At 35.6% G+C, this 23,733-nt stretch overlaps 1 protein-coding gene across 3 annotated transcripts in view; it reads left to right on the forward strand.

Moving 5' to 3' along the window:
- PRMT3 (protein arginine methyltransferase 3) overlaps positions 1-23,733 on the forward strand; it is a 129,307-nt gene that overhangs the window by 71,001 nt on the left and 34,573 nt on the right. For all 3 annotated transcript variants that reach the window (XM_011937498.1, XM_011937500.1, XM_011937499.1), the window contains 2 exons: positions 9,821-10,008; positions 12,617-12,703. In XM_011937498.1, the coding sequence (XP_011792888.1) occupies positions 9,821-10,008; positions 12,617-12,703 (275 nt within the window). The remainder of the gene's footprint in view (positions 1-9,820; positions 10,009-12,616; positions 12,704-23,733) is intronic.

Below are 23,733 nucleotides of genomic sequence, written 5' to 3' on the forward strand. Positions count from 1 at the left end.
TACTAAAAAAAAAAAAAAAAAGCATAAAAAAAGCAAAAAATTAGCTGGGCGTAGTGGCGGGTGCCTGTAGTCCCAGGTACTTGGGAGGCTGAGACAGGAGAATTGCTTGAACCCAGGAGGCGGAGGTTGCAGTGAGAGGAGATCCTGCCACTGCACTCCAACCTGGGTGACAGAGCAAGACTCTGTCTTTAAAAAAAAAAAAAAAAGTAAGGCCAAAACATAAGTACAGAGAAAATTCTCCAGAACAAGAGAGTTCTTTTTATAATAGCATTTAAATGGATTGCCTTTCTTTTTCAAAATGTGCCCATTTTGTCACTTTATTTTCTGCAACCATTTCAAGATATGTTCCCAATCTCTGTCATGAACCCGACTAGAATTTTTAGATATGTTTTACCCTGCAACAATTGGCTGCAACTTTCTATGATTGCAGCAGCTTTGTTTTTTTAATGAGTACTACAGGTTGAATATCCCTTATCTAAAATGGTTGGGACTTGCAGTGTTTCAGATTTTGTGTTTTGGGGGGTTTTGGAGTACAGTTGTTTGCAGTATACTTACTGGTTGAGCATCCTTTTCTGAAAATCTGAAATCTGAAATGCTCCAATGAGTATTTCCTTTGGGTTCATGTCAGTGCTCAAAAAGTTTTAGAACATAGAGCATTTCAAATTTCAGATTTTCAGGTTAGGGATACATAAACTGTAACATTTAATGACTTAAAAACAACATTATCCATCATTTGTTGACCATCTACTGGCTGCCAGACGATATACTCTACCTTCATTTACATTACTAGACATAATCCTCACAATAGCCCTTTGAGATTTTAGAAAGTCTCCTAAAAGTGTCCTGGATGACACATATTAAATGGCCAAACCATAATTTTTTTTAAACTCACATCTGCCAGCCTCCAATATTCATGTTCTTTTTACTAAGCCTGTTTCCCTACTAAAATGTATTTTTTAAATGTGATTATTGCCTTGATGTTCTAGGGAAGATCCAAGTAACTGTTTCCAGACCCGCCTGACTTGATCTTATTGAGGAACTGACAGCAAGTTAAGACATTTAAATTGAATTTTCACTGAAATTCATTAAGAACGTACAGTAATGTGAACAATGACAGAGCTATTTCTTATCATCAGAAGGATAAAGTGGAGGCTTATATATCTAGCTCTTTCTATACTTTTATATAGCTAATATTAGTGTTAAGATAAGACAGAAGTATATTTAAGAGAGATCAGCATTTAACTCCTTAAGCAGTGCTGTTGAATGTTACTTGTTAACAGAATCAAGAGAAAGAAAGAAAATTCAGAAAAGAGTAACACACAATAGTTTAGTCTATTTGTGTTTTTGAGTACATTTTAATGAATATCACCAGTCATTTAAATGCTCATTGTTTTATTGCAAAGCAAAGTTTTCCTTTATGTTTTTCTGAAGGAAAGATTTACCAAGTAATTAGTAGTATGAAGATTATAGAATGAATGAATGCATTATGAGAGAGGGAGAATATTGAAGGCCCATACAAATGTGATGGGACCACAATTTATTTTTGCATGAGTTTAAGTTCAATTTATGTCTCACCATACATATTATGGTGAGCAGTAAAGGCTTTATAAAACACAGGCAATAACTTGGATGTTCATCTACCCCATTATCAATCAAGCAATTCCACTGTATTAGAGTTATATATTTACTACCCTTACTTCTAAGAAAAGTAATTTTGTAAAGTTCATGAAAGCAGGTTTACTAGCAATGATTTCTACTATTTCTAGCTAATATTTACTAAGCACTAATTGTGTGTCAGGAATTGTAATGTTTTACATGCAGCCAACAAGAAATAAGGAGGAAAAGTAGGAAAATATTGTTTATGGCCAATGGGTGTTTTTACAACTACAATTAAGACTAAAATAAATGTATATTTTAGGATGGCAACATAGAATATAAATGTTTTATGTGCTAACAGTGTCAAATACTCCATCTCACAAAAATTGGAAAGGGAATGCAGACAGCAGGTAGAAGTGTTCACATTTTAATTGCTTTATCTTTAATAATAGAAACAAGGAATATTATTTAAAGCTGACAGATCAAGTAGTAGAATTATTAAGTACATTTAGCACTACAAAGTTAACATTAAATTGAGTGATGAGGTTGGTGGTGGCAGATCCTGTCTATGTCTCTTGACCATGGTGGTGATTGCGTAACTATGTGACTTTATCAAAGCACATGTAAATATATACCAAAAAGAGTGAGTTTTGCTGCATATAAATTATACTTCAGAAAAGCAACTTTTAAAAACAGCTGAAGTAGCAATTCCCACCTTCTTTGGGTCAAATGAATTATTACATGATTTGATTCCTAATTTTTCTGAAAAATACTTTTCTTTAAAACCATGTACTAACTCTATGCTCACCTCTGTACTTGTGATTAGTATTATCAGTGCAACTCTTGAACATACAGAAAAAAATTGGTGTGAAGAAAAGAGAAGGCCCAAGAGGGTGTGAGAAAAAGAAAAGGGAAGGGAAATGATAAGGAAATATACTAATTTTATTATTGCTTAAGGTAGGAGTTTAGTAAATAGTGTTGAAAAGAGAGAACTAAAGGTATTATACTAAGGTTATACTTATAAAAGTTAGCTACTACAACAAAAATACAAAGATCTTTCTAAATATAAGGATTAATACTTTGGGGAAAAAATCAAAAGACCACGTAGTGAACTATTTCTAAAAAAAATTTATAGATACAGAAAAAATAACAGAAAATGGTAGCATCAGGAACATAAAACTGTTTCTTATATCAATAAGTGTAAGTAGGCTAAATTTACCCATTAAAAGAAAAAGAATTTCAGATTGGCTCACCAAAGAAAGCCCAATTCTGTGCACTTTGTAGAGCCACACGTAAAACAAAAAAATTCAGAGAAGTTAAAATGTAAAGAATAAAGACATTCAGGTAAATGCAAACAAAATGCAAACAGCTGTCATGATATTGATACCAGACAAGGGGGAATCAGGGCCAAAATATTATATAATCAATCATATTAATGGGAGTAGGGCTAAAGAGCAAAATCATGGGCCCTCTTTCATAGATAGCCAGGTGTGGTGGCGTGCACCTGTAGTCCTACCTACTTGGGAGGCTGAGATGGGAGGATCGCTTGAGCCCAGGAATTCAAGATTACAGTGAGCTATGATTGTACCACTGTACTTCAGCCTAGATGACAGAGACCCTGTCTACAAAAAAAAAAAAAAGATAAAATTAAGTTTACGTAGAAAAATAAACAATGACAAGGAAGACCGAAATAGAAGGGTGCAGGATGGGGAGCAGCAGAAGGAATAGTGCTACCAAATATTAAAACACATTATAAAGCCTTAATAATTAAAACAGTATATTACTGGTTCTTGAATGGAGAGATGCATTGAAGAGAATGGTATAGACCTAACTATATGTGGCATCTCATGTAATTGAAGAAATGATTTACTGTAGCAAATTCTATTGAGACAGTTGTGTAAAAAAAAAAAAAAAAGTTTAATCCACACTACAAAATTGTACACTGAATTTCAAATAATCAAAGATTAAATGCAAGAGAAGTCAAATGCTAAAAATACTAGAAGGAAACATAAGGTTTATAAACTTGGGGGATGGGAGTCTTTCTAAATAAGAACTTAAATTCAGAAACCTTGAAAGAAACATTGTAAATCTAATTGCATCTATATAAATTTCTAAATGGCAGAATATGCTATAGGCAAAGTCACAAGAACAACTACATACTGAAAATAATTTTTCAATTTCTGTCACAACAAAAAGCTAATCTCTCCCGCATATAAGTAGATTATATAAATAAATAGACTACAAACCCAATAGAAAATTGGACAAATAATTGAATGGTGGCTCACAAAAAAGGAAATACAGATGACTCTTAAACATGTGCTCAGTCTCTGTCATACTAAGAAAAATGTCTTAAGAAATCTTTTCTTTACTCAAGGTCACACAGAATTTTCCTGTGTTTCCTTCTTGGAGTTTCAGTTTTTACATTTATGTCTATGATTTATTTCAAGTTAATTTTTGTATATAAGTGTGAGGTAAAGTTAGATATTAATATTTTCTAGCACCCTTAATTGAAATGCTGTTCTTTCCCATGAATTGCTTGGCATATCTTGAAAATTAATTGACCGTATTCATGTAAATCTATTTCTGTGTTCTTTTCATTTGATCTTTAAGGCTGTCTTTTCACCAGTACCATACTGTGTTAATTACTGTAACTTTATACTGAGTCTTGGTCAGGTAAGGACAGTCTCCCCATTTTGATCTTTTTAAAAATTGCTTTGATAGTTTAGTCATGTGGCAGGGGGGAGTTTAAAATAAATGCTAAAATCTGGCTATTTCTGCTTAAAAAAAGAGACTGCTAGAATTATGAAGGGATTGGATTGAATGAATATATGAATTTGGGAATGATCAACATTTTAATATTGAGTTTTCCAGTTCATGAGCATAATGTATCTTTTCATTTTTAAGTTGTCTTTTTAATTTATTTTTTGTTAATGGAGTCTGTCTCTGTCACCCAGGCTAGAGTGCAGTGTCACGATCTTGGCTCACTGCAACCTTTGCCTCCTGGGTTCAAGCAATTCTCCTGCCTCAGCCTCTCGAGAAGCTGGAATTACAGGCGCCTGCCACCATGTCCAGCTAATTCTTTGTATTTTTAGTAGAGATGGGGTTTCAACTTGGTGGCCAGGCTGGTCTTGATCTCTTCACCTTGCTTGCTTGCTTTCCTTTTATGTTTTTGTTCTGTTTTTGCCTTGTCATTTCATTCCTTTGCTCAGAGCAAAATAAGCTTAAATGTTACCATTTTCCTTACTTTGTCCTGAAATTTTATGTATCTCTACTCTTTTCAACCCCCTTTCTCCTTCTCTTCCAACAAGTACCGTTTACCTTAGGAACGTGGGGTTCCTCTTCCCTTTACTTCCATTTGAAAAGCATTAAAATGTGGCATCATGCATAATGGAAAGCATATGGATTTCACAATTAGACCTTAAGGTGAATCTCTGCTACATCAGCTGACTAGTTATCTGGTTAGTTGAAGAAGACCAGGTATTTGGGCAGGTTACTCTCTGCCCAAGTTACTCTCTGAATTTAAGTTTTTTTAATTTATAAAACTAAGATTATAATCCAACTTTGTAAAATTATTCAAAAGTCTAAATGAGATGCTTGACACAAAGTAGTTGCTTAATAAATATTAATTCCCAGTCTGAGTTACAACTGGTGCACATGAGATTAGCATTAGGTTTATACTTTATAAAAGTTAATGAAATGAATTTAAGCATTGTGATATTAACACTTACCTTTTATTCAGCACTTCACATTTTCTACACATTAACATAGATTATCTCAATATAAGCCACTGGCATTGGTTCATAGTGCTTAAAGGATTCCTTTAGTATTTTCATAACTGTCTACTTCCTCATCTTCAGATCTGCTTTTTTCACATTTATTAGTTTGAGTTTGTTCAGTAATAGAGCGATAGTATCATTTTCTATTTTTCAGCATGTAATTTTTCAAAGCATATTACAGCTATATGTTAGCCTTAGCTAAGCTTTAGTGGGTCTACTCATTATTTGTACGTTAATGATGGGGAAATGAGTCCAATTTCCAAATAAATATTACTTTTTAAAGATACCTTTATTATATAAACTAGAAACTAATTTTTAAAACTCATTTAATTTCCATTTGACTTTCTAGTACATTTTCTTTTATGCATACCAAGCATTTTTGCTACCATTGTTATTTCACTAAAATCTTCATATATATTGTGGAAAAAAGTGGTTTATTTTGACTTATTTATTATCTCCTTTGTTTTAAATCTTTTTACTCTGTGGTTATTTATACAAACAGTGATACAAAACTCCTAGTGTTTACTAGAAATTGTTTCTTTATGCACCTCTATCTTATCCTTTAGTGTCCAAAAGTTTATGAGGCATTTCTAAGGGATAAAGGATTTCCCATTTTTATCTATTCACCATGTGAGCCGTTCTAGTGACAAATGAATTCTGGGCAGTGAATCGAGAAGGACACAGATGTCAAAGCCATGAATTTATAAATGGTCTGTTAAGAAGGTGCTTTTGTCCAATCAGCGCTTTGTTAATTTCACCTACAAGAAGAAATAATTATTCAATTATAGCTTCTATCTGACAAAAATCAAATGACAAATGTGTCAGAATGCGAAGGTAAAGGGTTAGTCAGGATTCTGGCAGGTGGTCCAAGATTTTAGCCAGCTGTGAGGAGGTGGATATAGAACCAAATTGACCTATAACACTGATTACATATCCTTATGAATATGCATAGATCTTACTAACTGAAAGATTAAAAATAATTTTATTTCCAAATTCTAGCAATATAAAAACTGTGCTTTTCTGTATGTTTGTGAAAGACAAATAATTTGAAAAATACACAACACCCCAAAATAAAATCATGTTCTTCTTTAGTTTCTCTTCTAATTACCAACATATTCAAAATTGTTTTATTACTTTTAGTAAGTTACGATTTTTTCTTATGAAAAAGTTATCTTTATGGTGTCACTAATATATTAATATAGAACCAGAGATAAGTAAAATTTTTCAGTAAAAGGCCATATAGTAAATGTTTTTCAGTTTTATAGGCCATATAGCCCCTGTCCCAGCTATTCAACTGTGCCACTGTAGTGCAGTATGGCCAAAGACAACATGTAAACAAATGAATGTGGTAGTGTTACAGCTAAACCTTATATATTAATACAAAAACTGGCAGCAGCCTGGATTTGACTATGGGCCACAGTCTGCTGACCCTGATAGAGAGACTGGTGGCTATTTTAAAACTTTAGTAAGATTTTAAAAGATATTCTAAAATAACAGAACTGTATGAACTATGTTAAGTATCTTGAATGTCTGTGCACTGCACAACTCCAGAGGATATTCAGTTCCCATGAACTGTGTAGTGTGAATGGCACTCGGACCATATGGTGGCCCTGATAATAACCTCCCTCCATTTCTGCTCATTTATGTCAAGGGTATCTGTATCTAGCCTGCTCCCTGTTTTGTAGATAAAGTTTTATTGAAACACAGCCATGCTTATTTGTTTACATATTGTCTGTGGCTGCTTTCACACCAACAATAGCAGAAAGCAGTAGTTTCAACAAAATTCAGTTTTGTCCACAAAACCTAAACTGGTAGCTTCACAAAAAATGTTTCCTGACCACCTGACTATACCCTTACTATGTTCCACTTTAGTGATGAAATGACAGGGCATAATGTGGGAAAGCTTCTATAATTATTCAGTCCAACAAAGGATATCTCAGGAAGTTAGCCACATACCTAACGTTGCTTCCAAATTCTTATTTTTTTATTCAGTGTTTCTCATCTTAAGGATCTGGTTCAGGAAACTAAATATACTTCCTTATGGCTGATCTTCTTACTGAGTTAACATTTTCAATAACAAATCAGTTACTTTGAAGAATTTGTATAAGTCAAGAATTTAAACACAATCCAGAGGCTTTGTTTGTGGAGGAAGGGGAGAGTTTGCATGGCCATGGACTCTGTTCTGGTGCAGCTGGCATACCTCCCTCACATGCCTATCAGGGAAGACTTGAGAAACTTCTTGTCAGTGACTTAGTACTAGGTAGTTTTTTTCTGAGTATCTCACAAGTTAGATTTGGAAGCAGGTGCTTTGATGCCAGTAAATTTTATCATGGGCTTTATTTGGAGAATAATTTAATGCTGCTATTAGTGAATAATAAAATTGCTAAGGCTATGGAAATAAACGTTTGGAGGAAGGAGAGGGTAATTTTTCTACTGTTTACACCTGAAAGCTAGTTAATACTCATGGTTTTGTTTGTTTGTTTGTGCTGCGTTTCTTTGGTACATTTATACTTGTTTCAGTTTGCTGATATGGGAACATGTGATTTATATTTTTAATTCTTGAGTACCCTAAAAGTTGATATTTGAGATATTGGAAAGACAAAGTTAATTTTGTTATTTCTTTACTTGTTATTAGTGGAGAGTTTCTCCTTAACTCATGTAACACCTTCTTGGTTCTCTTCCTTTTGTGGCCCCAGCTTCTTGGTCAAGTTCCTTGAATTCTAGTATTCATTATCCACTCTCCCTAGGTCTCGTGAACTCCTGTTACTTATCTTTCATTTATATGCCTATGGTCTCCAAATTTATGTCTTCAACTTAGATAACCTCTTTTGAATTTCAGACCTTTGTATTCAGACATTTTTATCTGTTTGTCTCTTAAGCACTAAATGCTCCTGTTCCTTTTGAGTCTCCCCATATTTATGTCCTGTTATAATATATACCGTCACAATCTGTGCTGTTACTGAAGCTAAATGCTGTCATCCTTCACCTTTTCCCCCACAGCCAGTCAGTCTCAAAATCCTCTGAGTTCTACTTCATAAATATCCCTTGAAGATGTCTCATCCTTTCCCTTCCCACAGCAATATCCTAGTTCAGATCACCTGGTTTATTTTAACGATCTCTTAATTTGTCTCAGTTTTCATCTTAGACTCTCCCATTATTCTCCACATTGCATTCTAGGTGGTTCATCTAAAATCAAAATCTAGTCATGTTGCTACCCTTTGTAAAAATTTTTTTACTGGATTATCATTATTCTTAGAATAAAGTCCAATTTACTCATTTGGTTTACTCAGCATGTAGTCTTTGGTCTCTACTTAACTTTCTAGCCTTTTGTCTGTTTCTCTCTAAATTAGATTGTATATGGGCCATCCCATCTATTGTGACCCTTTATCCACACTGTTGCTCACTTTGCCTAGAATACGCTTTCCCTCCCCACTCCCAACTCACTGGGCTTCAGTTCTTATCTTATATATTATCCCTTCTCCCCTGCCCCAGCCAAGTCTGAATTAGCTACTTTTGCCATGAGCTCCCTTAGTACCTTGTATGCTCTCACTCTTAGTATTTATTACCTCACAAATAACTGTGCATTTCTTCCTCAAAAATTATCTAAATATAAGTTTATTGAGGGTAGTGATATGTGTCCATAGTCTGTAAATTAGACTGGCACATACTTTATGCTTATAAATACTTTTCTATTAAATGAGAGTAATATGAAGTGGTCTTCTGTATAACGATAAAACCCTATTACATGATTTTCTTACATGCTACATATCTTTTTAAATGATTTGTCCTTTTTTACATGTAAAGATCTAGTACCTTTTAAGTTAGCACACTTTAAGTTTTAATATCAATAAATATGTTTATTTCAGGATTGTTTAATTATATGATCCTATTTTAATTCAGACCCTATCATTGGAATCCCTGTTTTAATCTTATCATGATAATGGGTATCTGGTTTTTTTTTTTTTTTTTTTTTTGAGATGGAGTCTCGCTGTGTCTCCCAGACTGGAGTGCAGTGGCGCGATCTCGGCTCATTGCAAGCTCTGCCTCCCTGGTTCATGCCATTCTCCTGCCTCAGCCTCCCGAGTAGCTGGGACTACAGGTGCCCGCCACCACGCCCAGCTAATTTTTTGTATTTTTAGTAGAGACAGGGTTTCACCGTGTTAGCCAGGAGGGTCTCGATATCGTGACCTCATGATCCACCCACCTTGGCCTCCCAAAGTGCTGGGATTATAGGCGTGAGCCACCGTGCCTGGCCAATAATGGGTATCTGTTTTTAAAAGAGGCTACAAGATAAAGCATGGTTGTTTTTCCTGATCTATACCTTCATTAATCTCCCATTGCTAGTAATCCTTACTGATGGATTTGATATTTATATTTAGCCTTTAAAAAAATATATTCCATAAGAAAAGGAGATAATGCTTAATTTTTGGGCATTTCATTTGTTACAGTCTACCCTGACATTTGCACTATCAGCCTTGTAGCAGTGAGTGATGTGAATAAGCATGCTGATAGAATTGCTTTTTGGGATGATGTCTATGGCTTCAAGATGTCCTGCATGAAGAAAGCAGTTATTCCAGAAGCTGTTGTGGAAGTTTTAGATCCGAAGACTCTTATTTCAGAACCTTGTGGTATTAAGGTAGGTGTTTTGCCAACTTTATTTTTTATAATGGCATTGCTATTTTTCTTAGTTCAGCATTTGAAATTAATACATTGATTTTATATGTGGGCTTTCAAAACAGTACTTTTCCCGTTGTAGTCAGTCTAAAACAAGTTGAGGTCATAATGTTTACCAGTTGACTATATCATCTCTTTGGAATCACTTCTCTATATATTAAAACTCCTTATACTCAGTTTTACAGTCCTTCAAATCTAACTCTGAACCAGTTAATAATTTATATTTACTTTGGCTTAATCAAGGTAAAAAGTCCTGCTGTATTATTAGTTCTGCTTCATCACCCCCTCCTAGCCTTATTTTAGCTTCTCATTTATAGCTAGATTATTCATTCGTGTCATATATTCCACACAGTTTAACTTCACTCATTCAGATGTCTTCCAGCGTTTTCAGGTGAATTACATATAGTGAATTTGCCCATGAAACGAAAGCCCTACTATGTTCAGATTTCTCAGTTAATTACTTTTGTATTTTGTCAACTTATTTTTTGCCATGTTAATCTCTTGTTTTATTGTGAATTTTTCTATGTTGAATTTACATGGGTTCACTAATAACTTTACAGCAAAAAATAATACTGCTTAACTCCTTAATTTGTCTGTTTCAACTAGATAATCAAATCTAGAGCAGTATGTTCAGTGTTAGGTTCAGGATATTGTCTTTTTTTGTCTCTTGAGACAGAGTCTTGCTGTCACCCAGGCTGGAGTGCAGTGGCGTGATCTCAGCTCACTGCAATCTCTCTGCCTCCCGGGTTCAAGCAGTTCCCCTGCCTCAGCCTCCCGAGTAGTTAGGACTATAGGCATGCACCACCATGCCTGGCTAATTTTTTGTATTTCTGTAGAGATGGGGTTTCACCATGTTGGCCAGGATGGTCTCAATCCCCTGACCTTGTGATCCGCCTGTCTCGGCCTCCCAAAGTGCTGTCTTCTCTTTTTAATCATGCTGTTACTTTCTATAGCATCAGTATTTCTTTGTACAAAGTATTTAGTACATATTTAATTTTCTTAAATGGATACAGCATTAAAAGTTAGTATAGAGTAATAAACGAAGTTTCTTAACAAGAGCAGGCTGATTAAAAGTGCGTTCAGCTTTTAAGGAAAACAGTTTGCTTGATGGTTACAAGACTGTTCAGTGCTCTGGTACACTGATAGTAAAGGGTTTATTTGGGCTCTTTGGCTCAGGATAGGAGTGTACAGTTATGACCAAGTAAGCCTTAAAGTTGAGCAGAAAGAGGAGAGTTGGTGGAGGTTGCTGATTTCTCTCTCTAGTGATCTCCGCTTAATGCAAAAACTACTATCAATAAATGGCTGAGATAGAAAAATTTAGAACTGAAAACAAGGTGTTAAAAAGTGTATGTACTCCTTTTTTTTTAACATTTATTTACATTTATTTAAGTAAATAGTTTGTTCTGTATTCTCCAGTCCTCCCACAAACACACTGTGCTGTTAAAATTTTTTCTCACATTGTTTTCAATAGTGTCTCAGGTGTGTGGTTACATTAATTGCATTCACTGGGTTATGATCTTCTCCTGACTGGTCAGCTGATGACGGTCCTTACAGCACATTTCTGATTAGACTCCTGTAGTTGAAAGGTGATTACATCCCTTCTCCAAAATGTAATAGAGAAGGATTTGAAAAAGGCAGAATGGGAAAATAAAGATAATTTGCTATTTTTTTCTCTGGGTTGAATCTCCATAGTTTTGCTGTTTTGTTTGAATTGTGTGGTTTCTCCTCATATCTAACAAAACCTATCTTCAAATACAATTATAGACATGAATTTTAAAACAACTGTCTTTTCATTAGCCTGTGTTTTCTTTTTTTTTTTTTTTTTTTTTTAGACAGAGTCTCGCTCTGTCGCCCGCCCAGGCTGGAGTGCAGTGGTCGGATCTCGGCTCACTGCAAGCTCCGTCTCCTGGGTTCACGCCATTCTCCTGCCTCAGCCTCCCGAGTAGCTGGGACTACAGGCGCCCGCCACCTTGCCCGGCTAGTTTTTTGTATTTTTTTAGTAGAGACAGGGGTTTCACTGGGTTAGCCAGGATGGTCTCGATCTCCTGACCTCGTGATCCGCCCGTCTCGGCCTCCCAAAGTGCTGGTATTACAGGCTTGAGCCACTGCACCCGGCCAAGCCTGTGTTTTCAAGTTGGCAGTTCCTATAAATGTATTGACTGTTATCACACATTATTTATAGCAATTGTGGTGGGTGTACCATACATGATAGGCAAAATGTTAGGTGAAACACAGGAAAACATTTTTTATTTGAAAGTATTTATTTTAGTGTGTCAGGAAAACTTTAGCACATTAGAGCTACGATTTGATAAATACTATTGTTTACAAGGAGTCTAAGTTAAATGAATTTAAGGAAAAATTAACAAAATGATAGTACTAGTACTCCTTAAACTTATAAATAATTCCAAAAACTAGCATGTAGTTAAAGTTTGCAAAACATTGGTTTCTAATAATCATTTGTGCATGAAAGAAGTAGTGTTTGTCTGAGTTGTTTTTGTTGTTTTGTTTTTTGGGGCTTTTTTTTGGACTATTTTTACTAAGCTCTTTCTTCACTCCTTTTTAATGGGTAGCATATAGATTGCCATACAACATCTATCTCAGATTTGGAGTTTTCATCAGATTTTACCCTGAAAATCACAAAGACATCCATGTGCACGGTAAGCTATTTTGTTCTGCTTTTACAAATTTCACTAGCAGTGCAGTTGATTGGCAGGCTAATGAGTTTAATTACCAGGCTTGTGACAAATGAAAACGACTATTGCCTCTGACAGTCTACCATTGCCTTTGCCAGGCCATTGAACAGATCCAATTAATAGGTCAGTAAACTTCAAAAAAGTTTAATTCAGTAGAAAAGGTATTAGGAAACCCTGTTTACATAATGATTTTTCTTTATAGAGTCTTCATCATTTCCTATCACGTGATTAGTCAAGAGTACTCAACTTTATCTTTAAAGACCAAAGTTCATACCGTATTCCTCCCTTTAACTCTCAACATTTAATTTAGATGGAAGATATGTTTATTTGGTAGAATATTTTATATTTATGTATGAAAAAATTATAGAATTGCTATTGAGTTAACTTTCAAAAATCTCATAGTTACCTTTCTTTCAAAATCTAATAATAAATCTAATAATAATTTAATGGTCTAATAGAAAAAAAATCCTTTGGAAACGTTAGGGAGATCTGGGTTCATATGTGGTTCTACCACTTATTTCATTGTTCAAGTTACCTAAGTAATCTGTACTTCAGACTATTTAATTGCTTTAAGAAAAATGGGGATAATTATATTTCGATGACTCATTACATGGATTAATGAGATATATGTGAAAGCACCTACAATATAGCCAGAAACATTAATTATTAAAATATAAAAAATTTTCCCCTCAATTTATAAATGTTTATTAAGATAACATTTACTGCTGTCAAGAGACTCAAATTGTTCATAAGATGTGCTCCTTTATAGTATGAGTTTATATAAGTGGTATTAACATGAATATTTATATTACTTTTAAAATATATGGTTTTTAAAACTATGTCGTCAGAAGTTACCATTTTTATGGAAAATTGTATTGTCAGAATCTGTAAAATAGATTATAAGTCATGTTAACATTGAGTCTTCTGCCTGATTCTTTTAAATATTTGGTTGAGATTGATATACACAAGACTTCATGTCTTCTTTACAGTCATTTCAGTTCATTTTGATTCAGTGATTGTTTTATATCCAAATAAGTTTAACAATGTACTTTGATGTTTTGAGGGCTTCTTCTTTTAGTTGAAGTTGGCTTTATAATTTTTTAAAGTTTAAATATCCAGATTCCAGATTTGTGACTTTGGAGCACTCATCAATCATTTATTTAATTAACAAAAAGCAAAATTTGATTCTTTGTATTTCCCATGCATTTTTTAATTCTGCTTTTTAGTAATTATTTTTGTCAATTGAAGTTAGGCTAAAGACTAACTCCTAGACTTTCCTCTGTTTTGATATTAGTAATACACGAGAGTTGAAAAAAGACCATCTTGACTGATGAAAATTGATCAATCATCTATAAAGGAATTCCTAGATATAAATGGTCATATCACCAGTATTAAGTATATATTTCACATATATTTTCAGTGACTATCACATGAATCAAAATAGAGCAGATGTGAAACTCTAGTGAAGATGTCAAAAACTGTTGTACATATTTGTGAACTCTATATAGATAGAAAAATTTATTGACTTTCATTAAAATGTTCTTTTTTTTTCTAGTTTATTGTTCAGGGTTCTTAGTTTTAGACAACTGAATTTAAATCAGTTGTTTAAACTGAGAGATTTATTAGAGGGAATACAGTAGTTTCCAGATACATTGGGAGAACAAAAGGAACAGACTGTATTTTGAACTTCTAGAAACTTCTAGAACCACACCTTTAAACTGGCCTGCTACAGAGCTGCCTGTTTTAAATTGCCTACCACTGTAGGTTCTATTTACCCTAATTCCCCTGGCCCACTCCGTGTTAGCCACCACTGACAACCCCACATGAATGAAACCCTTTACTACCACCCTGGTTCCTGGTCTTCTGTCCTCCCAACCCATGTAGGTCCATTTCCTCCTTCCAAATCTTCATTCAGCACATCGGCTTGGTGAATCTAGGTCATTTGGGGCCCTAGCTGTCAGTAAGTTTTGGAAAGTAGTTTTAGCTACAGTTTTATACTACAGATCTGGAGTTTCATAACACATATATGGAATTGTTTTCTATTTCCTAGTATTTAGGATAGAGTACAAGAAGGTTTGTTTTAAATGAAACTGTATCTTTCAGTCATCTTAGTTTTATTCTGTATACTTAAAAGAGTAAAAAGAAACAAAACAAGAAAAAAACTGGTAAAGTCTATTTAATTCAGAGATTGTGATTGAACTTTTAATATTGAAGAATCAAAGTGTCAAGTAGTTACTTTCTGCATTTGTCCCTGTACAAAGTTCCATAAGAAAAGTGAATTTTAAGTAAACTGTTACATTATATCTCTGTAAAGTACCTTTTATTTAGATTTGCATTTTTAGTCTCACCTTGCCTGAATGGTGTTTATGAAAAAGTTTGTTTGGAAATTAGATGAGCCTGAGGTTTGCGAAGAAGGTGGCAGGTTGGAGTGGAATTTTAGGTGTCTAGTCACTGCTGAATAACCTAGTTCCATAATTCACCTCAGGAAGAATGTATTGTTACAAACCATTTATTAGATGCGTGCCAGGTACTGAAGATAAAATATTTTAGTAGTTAGCATTGAATGTTAACTCTTCTGATGTTATCCTTTCAAATTTAGTTAATATTATCAGAGGAAGATAACTTATATCAACAGTCATTGAACACTTGAATGTCAGATAATGTGCTGATCACTTTAAAAGCATTATTTAGTTCTCGTAATAACCATTTGAGATGAGTACTCACATTATTCCCATCTTGCTGGTGAAGGAAAAAATTGCTATGTTTTACTTGTGAAATAAAATCTCCTTACTCTTTTCTGACGTGAAAAACCTTCTTGGTGGGATTGTAGAAACTATTAAAAGAACAGAGAAACCTTTGAATAAGATCTCAAGGGGTAGAAGAAAGCAGGCTTCATGTTGCATTTGAAACAGATTTAACAGTGTTTATTTTTGGCAAATAATCCAGCAGTTGGAATGAAGAGGGAAAGAGAATATGTATAATCAGAATTCACTCTTCTTAGAGACAGGCCTCACAGATTCATGTGATGAAATCAGTACCATAGTTCATCCTCTTTGTAGCAGATAGGAGGTAGATCTTTGAAGTTTTCCTTTATCCTGTCAGAGTAAGCTTATACTTGTTTGGTCAGGCATCTACGTTTCTTGGAAACCTCCTTCCCAGCATGCTTACTCTAACGTGAGCTTGACATAAGATTTTGTGGCCTAATGCTTTTATTAGGTGTTCATTATTTGTGAATCTTAACCATCCACCCATATTTACTTCGATTCTCTTGCTCTTTGAGGTGGTGTCAACTCCTTACCCTCCCTCCTACGGACCTATCCATCTGGAGCTTATTATGCAAGCATGGCCTCTTTGAATGGATCAGTTGCCCAGCTTCTGTGGAAATAATCTATAACAAAAGTATTAAAAAGGATGAGTGCCTAATTGGAACCTTGTTTCCCCTTTATAGTTAGAAGAATTAGTGAAGATATTGAAAGTTTTTTAAAAGCCTAGTAAAGGAATAAGTAACCTTGGGGAATAAGAGGAAGAGATTGGACTTTTTTAGATAGAAGAAGTATCTGAATTTGTACTGCTAAGTACAAACCTTCAGGTATATTAAATGCTGCTCTCGTGTTGAAACGAATGCTCAGCTGCTAATTAAGGTGGAGAATTTCTCTATTGTAGTTAGCCCAGTTTAAATATATGTATATGTATAACATTTTTTTTTTTCTTTTTTGAGACAGGGTCTCACTCTGTTGCCCAGGATGGAGTGCAGTGGCATAATCTCAGCCTACTGCAACCTCCACCTTCTGGGTTCAAGCGATCCTCTTGGCTCAGCCTCCCTAGTAGCTGGGACTGCAGACGTGCACCACCACAGCTGGCTAATTTTTGTATTTTTAGTAGAGACAGCGTTTCACTGTGTTGGCTGTGCTGGTCTCGAGCTCCTGTCCTCAGATGATCTGCCTGCCTCAGCCTCTCAAAGTGCTGGGATTACAGGCGTGAGCCACTCTGCACCTGGTCATACCATTTATTTATTAATGAGATTCTAAATTTGTGGCCTAATTTAAAAGTTAGAGGAAATTGGATTTTACAGTTAGATGCTAAGAACACCCCTTTTGTATTTTAATAGCATGTATGCTATAGACTGATAAAACTTTTATATAGCTTCTTGATTAGGACCTTTCATGAAAAACATTTTCTTCTGCAGTCTTCTCCACCACCAAATACACACATCTCCATATGCCACAGATGAAGTTTCATGGCATTTTAATGTTTTACATTAACCGACTATGTTTTAGGAATTTAACATGTGATATTTATATGTAAATGTCTTGAATCTTGGTTGCCTATAATGATCGAAGGATACTTTTTCAATGAATACTGGTATCACATACATAGCAATTTTCTGAGCATTTCTTACTTTATTCTAGGATATTTTTGACAGTTTAGATAAGATTGTCATTGCTTTTACAATAGAGATGAAGGTTTATTGGCTCCTGACATTTCCTCTGTCATATCAGCCTCCTTAACTTAGCCAAAAATGAACAATAAAGTCAATTATTTTTGTGGAAAGTTTATAGGTGTTCAAAAGCAAAAGCGGTGAGACTATAAAATTTAGAACTCATGTTTTATCTTGTGAGTTCTAGTTTATTTATAATGTTATTTGTGTAATATTTTTACTCTGTATGCCAAGTGGCATTTATATTTGCATCTGTGTGTCTATAAGCTACTTAAAGGTATAGAAAGGTATGTTCGCTCATAATTGTAAGTATACATTAAATGATTTTTAGTAATGCTTATTACAGAACAAATGAGTTGTTTACCTTAAAAATGAAAATAGTTAAGATGGATTTATCAGATTACATGCTCATACACAAATAATACAGGTTGAGTATCCCTTATACAAAATGCTTGGGCCCAGAAGTGTTTCGGATTTAGAAATTTTTTGGATTTTGGAATATTTCCATTTCCAGTTATGCATTCCTAATGCAAAAATCTGAAATCCAAAAGCATTTCCTTTGAGCATCATGTCATCACCCAAAGTTTTAGATTTTGGAGCATTTCAGGTTTTCAGATTATGGGTATTCGACCTGTAAAGGTTTTTATTTGATATATCATCTCTTAATAGTTTTTATATCTTAATTTCAGCATTTTTTTTCTTTTATTCTACTTTTCTATTAGCATGTACCAGCATGACTGGTATAGCAATTTTCAGTTTGCACAAACATTCCTTAACATGTTTATAAATGTCATTTAAGAATGTTTTTCCTAGGAATTTTTCCTTGTTAAACACGTGAATTTAAAAAGAAGCAGACTTTTTTTATACAGTCATATATCACTTAATGAGGGGGATATATGTGAAGAAATGTATCATTAGGCAGTCTTGTCATTGTGCAAATATTATAGAATATACTTATAAAAACCTAGATTATATAGCCTACTATACACCTAGGCTATATGGTATAGCCTATTGCTCCTAAGTTACAAACCTGTACAGCATGTTACTAATTTACAACTATGGGCAGTTATAACACAGTGGTATTTATATATCTAAACATAGAAAGGTACAGTAAAAATATGGTATTATAATTTTTTCTTCAACTTTTCAATTCTGGGGTTCATGTGCAGGATGTCCAGGTTTTTTCCATAGGTAAACGTGTGCCATGGTGGTTTGCTGTACAGATCATCCCCTCACCCAGGTAGTATGCCCAGTGTCCATTAGCTGTTCTTCCTGATGTTCTCCCTTCCTCAATCTCCTCCCTCTAAACAGGCCCTAGTATGTGTTGTTGCCTCCCCAGGTATCCATGTGTTGGCATTATTCAGCTCCCACTTATAAGTGAGAACATGTGGTGTTTGATTTTCTGTTCTTGTATTTGTTTGCTAAGGATAACTCCCAGCTCCATCCACAGCCCTGCAAAGGACATGATCTTGTTCCTTTTTAGGGCTGCATAGTATTCTGTGGTGTATATGTATATGTACTACATTTTCTTTATCCAGTCTCCCATTAATGGGCATTTAGGTTGATTCCATGTCTTTGCCATCATGAATAGTGCTGCAGTGTACATGTGCATGTATCTTTATAATAGAATTATTTCTATTCCGTTGGATATGTACCCAGTAATGGGATTGCTAGGTCAAATGGTAGTTCTGCCTCTAGGTCTTTGAGGAATCACCACTGTCTTCCACAATGGTTAAACTAATTTACATTTCCACCAACCGTGTAAAAGTGTTCCTCCGTCTCTACAACTTCACCAGCATCTGTTTTACTTTTTAATAATCACCATTCTGACTGGTATAAGATAGTATTTCCTTGTGGTTTTGATTTGCGTTTCTCTAATGATCAGTAATATTGAACTTTTTTTCCATATGTTTGTTGGCCACAAGTGAAGAAGTATTCCTGTCCTTTGCCCACTTTTTAATGGTTTTTCTTGTAAATTTGCATTAGTTCCCAATAGATTTTGAATATTAGACCTTTGTCAGATGGATTGCAAAAATCTCCCATTGTGTAGGTTGTCTGTTCATTCTGTTGATAGTTTCTTTTGCTGTGCAGAAGCTCTTTAATTAGACCCCATTTGCCAATTTTTGCTTTTGTTGCAATTGCTTTCGGCATTTTTATCATGAAATCTTTGCCCATGCCTATGTCCTTAATAGTATTACCTAGATTTTCTTCTGGGGTTTTTATAGTTTTGGGTTTTACATTTAAGTCTTCAATCCATTTTGAGTTAATTTTTGTATATGGTATAAGGAAGGGGTCCAGTTTTAATTTTCTGCACATGGCTAGCCAGTTCTTCCAGCACCACTTTATAGAGACTCCCTTTCCCCTTCTCATGTTTTTGTCAGGTTTTTTGAAGATCAGATGATTGTAAGTGTGAAGTCTTATTTCTGAGCTCTCCATTCTGTTCCATTGGTCTATATGTCTGTCCTTGTACTAGTACCATGCTGTTTTGGTTACTATAGCCATGTACTATAGTTTGCAGTTGGGTAGCATGATGCCTCCAGCTTTGTTTTTTTTGCTTAGGATTTGGTTCCACATGAATTTTAAAATAGTTTTTCTAATTCTGTGAAGAATGTCAATGGTAGTTTAATGGGAATAGCATTGAACCTGTACATTACTTTGGGAAGTATGGCCATTTTCACAATATTGATTCTTCCTATCCCTGAGCATGGAATGTTTTTCCATTTGTTTGTGACCTCTCTTATTTCCTTGTGCAGTGGTTTGCAGTTCTCCTTGAAGAGGTCTTTCAGTTTCCTTGTTAGTGATATTTCTAGGTATTTTTTGTAGCAATTGTGAATGGGAACTCATTCATGATTTGGCTCTCTGCTTGCCTGTTGTTGGTGTATAGGAATGCTAGTGATTTTTTGCTCATTGATTTTGTATCCTGAGACTTTGCTGAAGTTGCTTATCAGCTTAAGAAGCTTTTGGGCTAAGATGATGGAGTTTTCTAGATACAGGATCATGTCATCTGCAAACAAAGACAATTTGACTTCCTCTCTTCCTATTTAAATATGCTATATTTCTTTCTCTTGCCTGATTACCCTGGCCAGGACTTCCAATACTATGTTGAATAGGAGTAGTGAGAGAGGGCATCCCTGTCTTGTGCTTGTTTTCAAGGGGAATGCTTCCAGCTGTTGCCCACTCAGTATGATATTGGCTGTGGGTTTGTCATAAATAGCTCTTATTATTTTGAGATATGTTCCACCAATACCTAGTTTATTTAGAGTGTTTAACATGAAGGGATGTTGAATTTTACTGAAGGCTTTTTCTGCATCTATTGAGATAATTGTGTGGTTTTTGTCATTGGTTCTGTTTTTGTGATGAATCACATTTATTGATTCCATATGTTCAACCAACTTTGCCTTCCAAGGATGAAGCCAACTTGTTCGTGGTGGATAAGCTTTTTGATGTGCTGCTGAATTCAGTTTGCCAGTGTTTTGTTGAGGATTTCTGCATTGATGTTCATCAAAGATATTGGCCTGAAGTTTTCTTTTGTTGTTGTAGCTCTTCCAAGTTTTGGTATCAGGGTGATGCTGGCCTCATAGAACCAGTTAGGGAGGAGTCCCTCCTTTTCAATTTTCAATTATTTTGAATGGTTTCAGTAGAAGTGGTACCAGCTCCTCTTTGTACCTCTGGTAGAATTAGAATTCAGCTGTGAATCTATCTGGTCCTGGGCTTTTTTCTGTTGGTGGGAGGATGGGGCATTGATAGGCTATTTATCACCACCTCAATTTCAGAGCTCATTATTGGTCTGTTCATGGATTCAATTTCTTCCTGGCTCAGTCTTGGGAGGGTGTATATGTCCAGGAATTTATCCATTTCTTCTAGGTTTTCTAGTTTATTTACAGGTTTTTATAGTATTCTTTGATGGTTGTTTTTATTTCTGTGGAGACCATGGTAATATTCCTTTACCATTCCTGATTGTATTTATTAGATTCTTCTATTCTTTATTATCTAGCTAGCAGTCTATTGTATTAATTTTTTCAAAAAACCAGCTCCTGGATTCATTGATGTTTTGAAGTTTTTTGTGTCTCCAGTTCTGCTCTAATCTTGGTTATTTCTTGCCTTCTGCTAGGTTTGGGGTTTGTTTGCTTTTGGTTCTCTAGTGCTTTTAGTTGTGATGTTAGGATGTCAATTTAAGATCTTTCTAGCTTTTTGATGTGGGCATTTAGTGCTATATATTTCCCTCTTAAAACTGAGTTAGCTGCATCGCAGTGATTCTGGTATGTTGTCTCTTTGTTCTCACTAGTTTCAAAGAACTCCTTGCTTTCTGCCTTAATTCCACTTACTTACCCAGGAGTCATTAAGCAGCAGGTTGTTCAATTTCCATGTAGTTGTGTGGTTTTAAGTGAGTTTAATTGTGCTGAAGTCTGAGAGACTATTATATCGGTTCTTTTGTATTTGCTGAGGAGTGTTTTACTTCTGGTTAACAGCTCCTGTAATGTTTTATCATGATTCTTAGCTTCTTTACAATGGGTTACAACATGCTCCTTTAGCCCAGCAAAGTTCGTTATTACCCACCTTCTGAAGCCTACTTCTGTCAATTCAGCCATCTTAGCCTCAGCCCAGTTCTGTGTCCTTGCTGGAGAGGTGTTGCAGTCATTTGGAGGAAAAGAGGCACTGGTTTATTGAATTTTTAGCATTTTTGTGTTGATCCTTTCTCATCTTTGAGGTTGTTAACCTTTGAATGGGGTTTTTGTCAGGTTTTTCATTGATGTTGTTTTCTGTTTTTAACAGTAGGGCTGCTGTGGGTCCATTCCAGGCCCTAGTTACCTCAGTTTCTCTCATGCCAAGTGTCATACAGAGTTTGACCAGTGAAGGCTGCAAAACAGCAAAGATGGCAGCCTGCTCCTTCCTCTGGAAGCCCCATCCCTGCAGGGTACTGACCTGTTCCCAGCCTGAACTGCACCCCTAGGAGGTGGCTAGAGATCCCTGTTGGGAGGTCTCACCCAGGTAGAAGGAATGGGATCAGGGATCTGCTTAAAGAAGAAGTCTGGCTCCTTTTTGGCAGTGCAGCTGCGCAGTGTTGTGCGAGACCATTCCTTATCCAGACTATCTGGACTCTCCAGAGCCGGCAGGCTGGAATAATCAAGTTGACAGAACTGCAGAGATGGCAGCCACCCCTTCCCCTGGGAATTTGGTCCTTCTCAGGCAAACCTGACTGGAATTCCAAGCCAGTGGGGCCCACAGAATGACACTACTTGCTTCCTGGATTCAGTTCCCCTCCTAAGAGTATGTAGGGACAGATATCTGGCCTTGCCAGGAATCCTGGAGCCAAAGTATGCAAAACTCCTGAGTCTCTGTATATGCCCCAGCAGCTGCTCTGCCAGGACTCTGTACAGGTCTGTGTATTGGACCTGTATATGTACAGGTTTTTATAGTATTCTTTGATGGTTGTTTGTATTTCTGTGGAGACCATGGTCAATACAGGTCTGTGTATTAATCCTGGTGGTGTGGCTTACAAAGGGATCTCCTAGGTGCAAAGATCCATGGGAGAGGTGTGGTTTCCTGGGCAGGATCGCACAATCACTCACCACTTCCCTTGACTGGGACTGAGTGTTCCTTTGGCTTCGTGCTGTTAGAATGCTTGTTCTTCAGTCCTGCAAGGAAAAAATCAGCATTCAGACAAAAAGTTCTCTCAGCAAGGCAATTTTACTTTCTGCAAAACGGGTGCTCTTTGTGGATAGAACAATGGCAAGAGCACACTTGAACAAAGGAGGGAAGCAATTTATGTCTTTTACGCAGCTTGTCTTTGCTGCTGTGTCTTGTTTACATTGGCTGGAGCCAGACCTCACAATCTAAACTAAAACCTAACTGGGTAATAATTTAAAACTTTTCTAAATAGGTGAAAGCAATGGAAGGACAAAGGAAAAGAGGAAGTGGTTTACTAAAGGACTTAGAAAAGTAATAACATTCTTAAGGCTGCGAGCTGGGACATGCCTGTGAGCACGTCTAGCACAACTATCTTGGTTAAGGTGCAAGGACATAGAATGTACTACTTGCCTGTGAGCTACTTAGGATAGGGCTTAACAAAGAGTTATTAGCACAAAGCAAGGAGGTTTGAACAAAGTTAGTCTTTAAAATAAATTATTTCTAACATTTATGATTATTATTATCCTTTAACAAGAAGGGAAACCTTGAAGAGAAAATGTTACTTTCTACAGTGCTGCTCCCTGTTGGGCCATCACCCCACCCTGCTTTTCTTCTGTTTCTGTGGGTCGAGCTGTTTGCCCAGTCAGTCCCAATACGACAACCTGGATACTTCAGTTGAAGGTGCTGAATTCATTTGCTGCTTTCATTCGCTGAGTGCTGCAGACTGCAGCTGCTTCTAATTGGCCATCTTGGCCCCCTTAGTATTATAATCTTATGGGACCACCATTGTATATGCAGTCATTGACTGAAACATTGATATGTGGCACATGACTCTGTTTTTACCTAAAAACCTCTTAAAGTCCTTTATTTTGGATTCTATCAAACTTCATAAATTTGAGTAGTGTCATGAGAGATATTTAATGTCTCT

This window comes from Colobus angolensis, unplaced genomic scaffold (genome assembly GCF_000951035.1).
Source record: "Colobus angolensis palliatus isolate OR3802 unplaced genomic scaffold, Cang.pa_1.0 Scaffold164, whole genome shotgun sequence".
NCBI lineage: Eukaryota > Metazoa > Chordata > Mammalia > Primates > Cercopithecidae > Colobus > Colobus angolensis.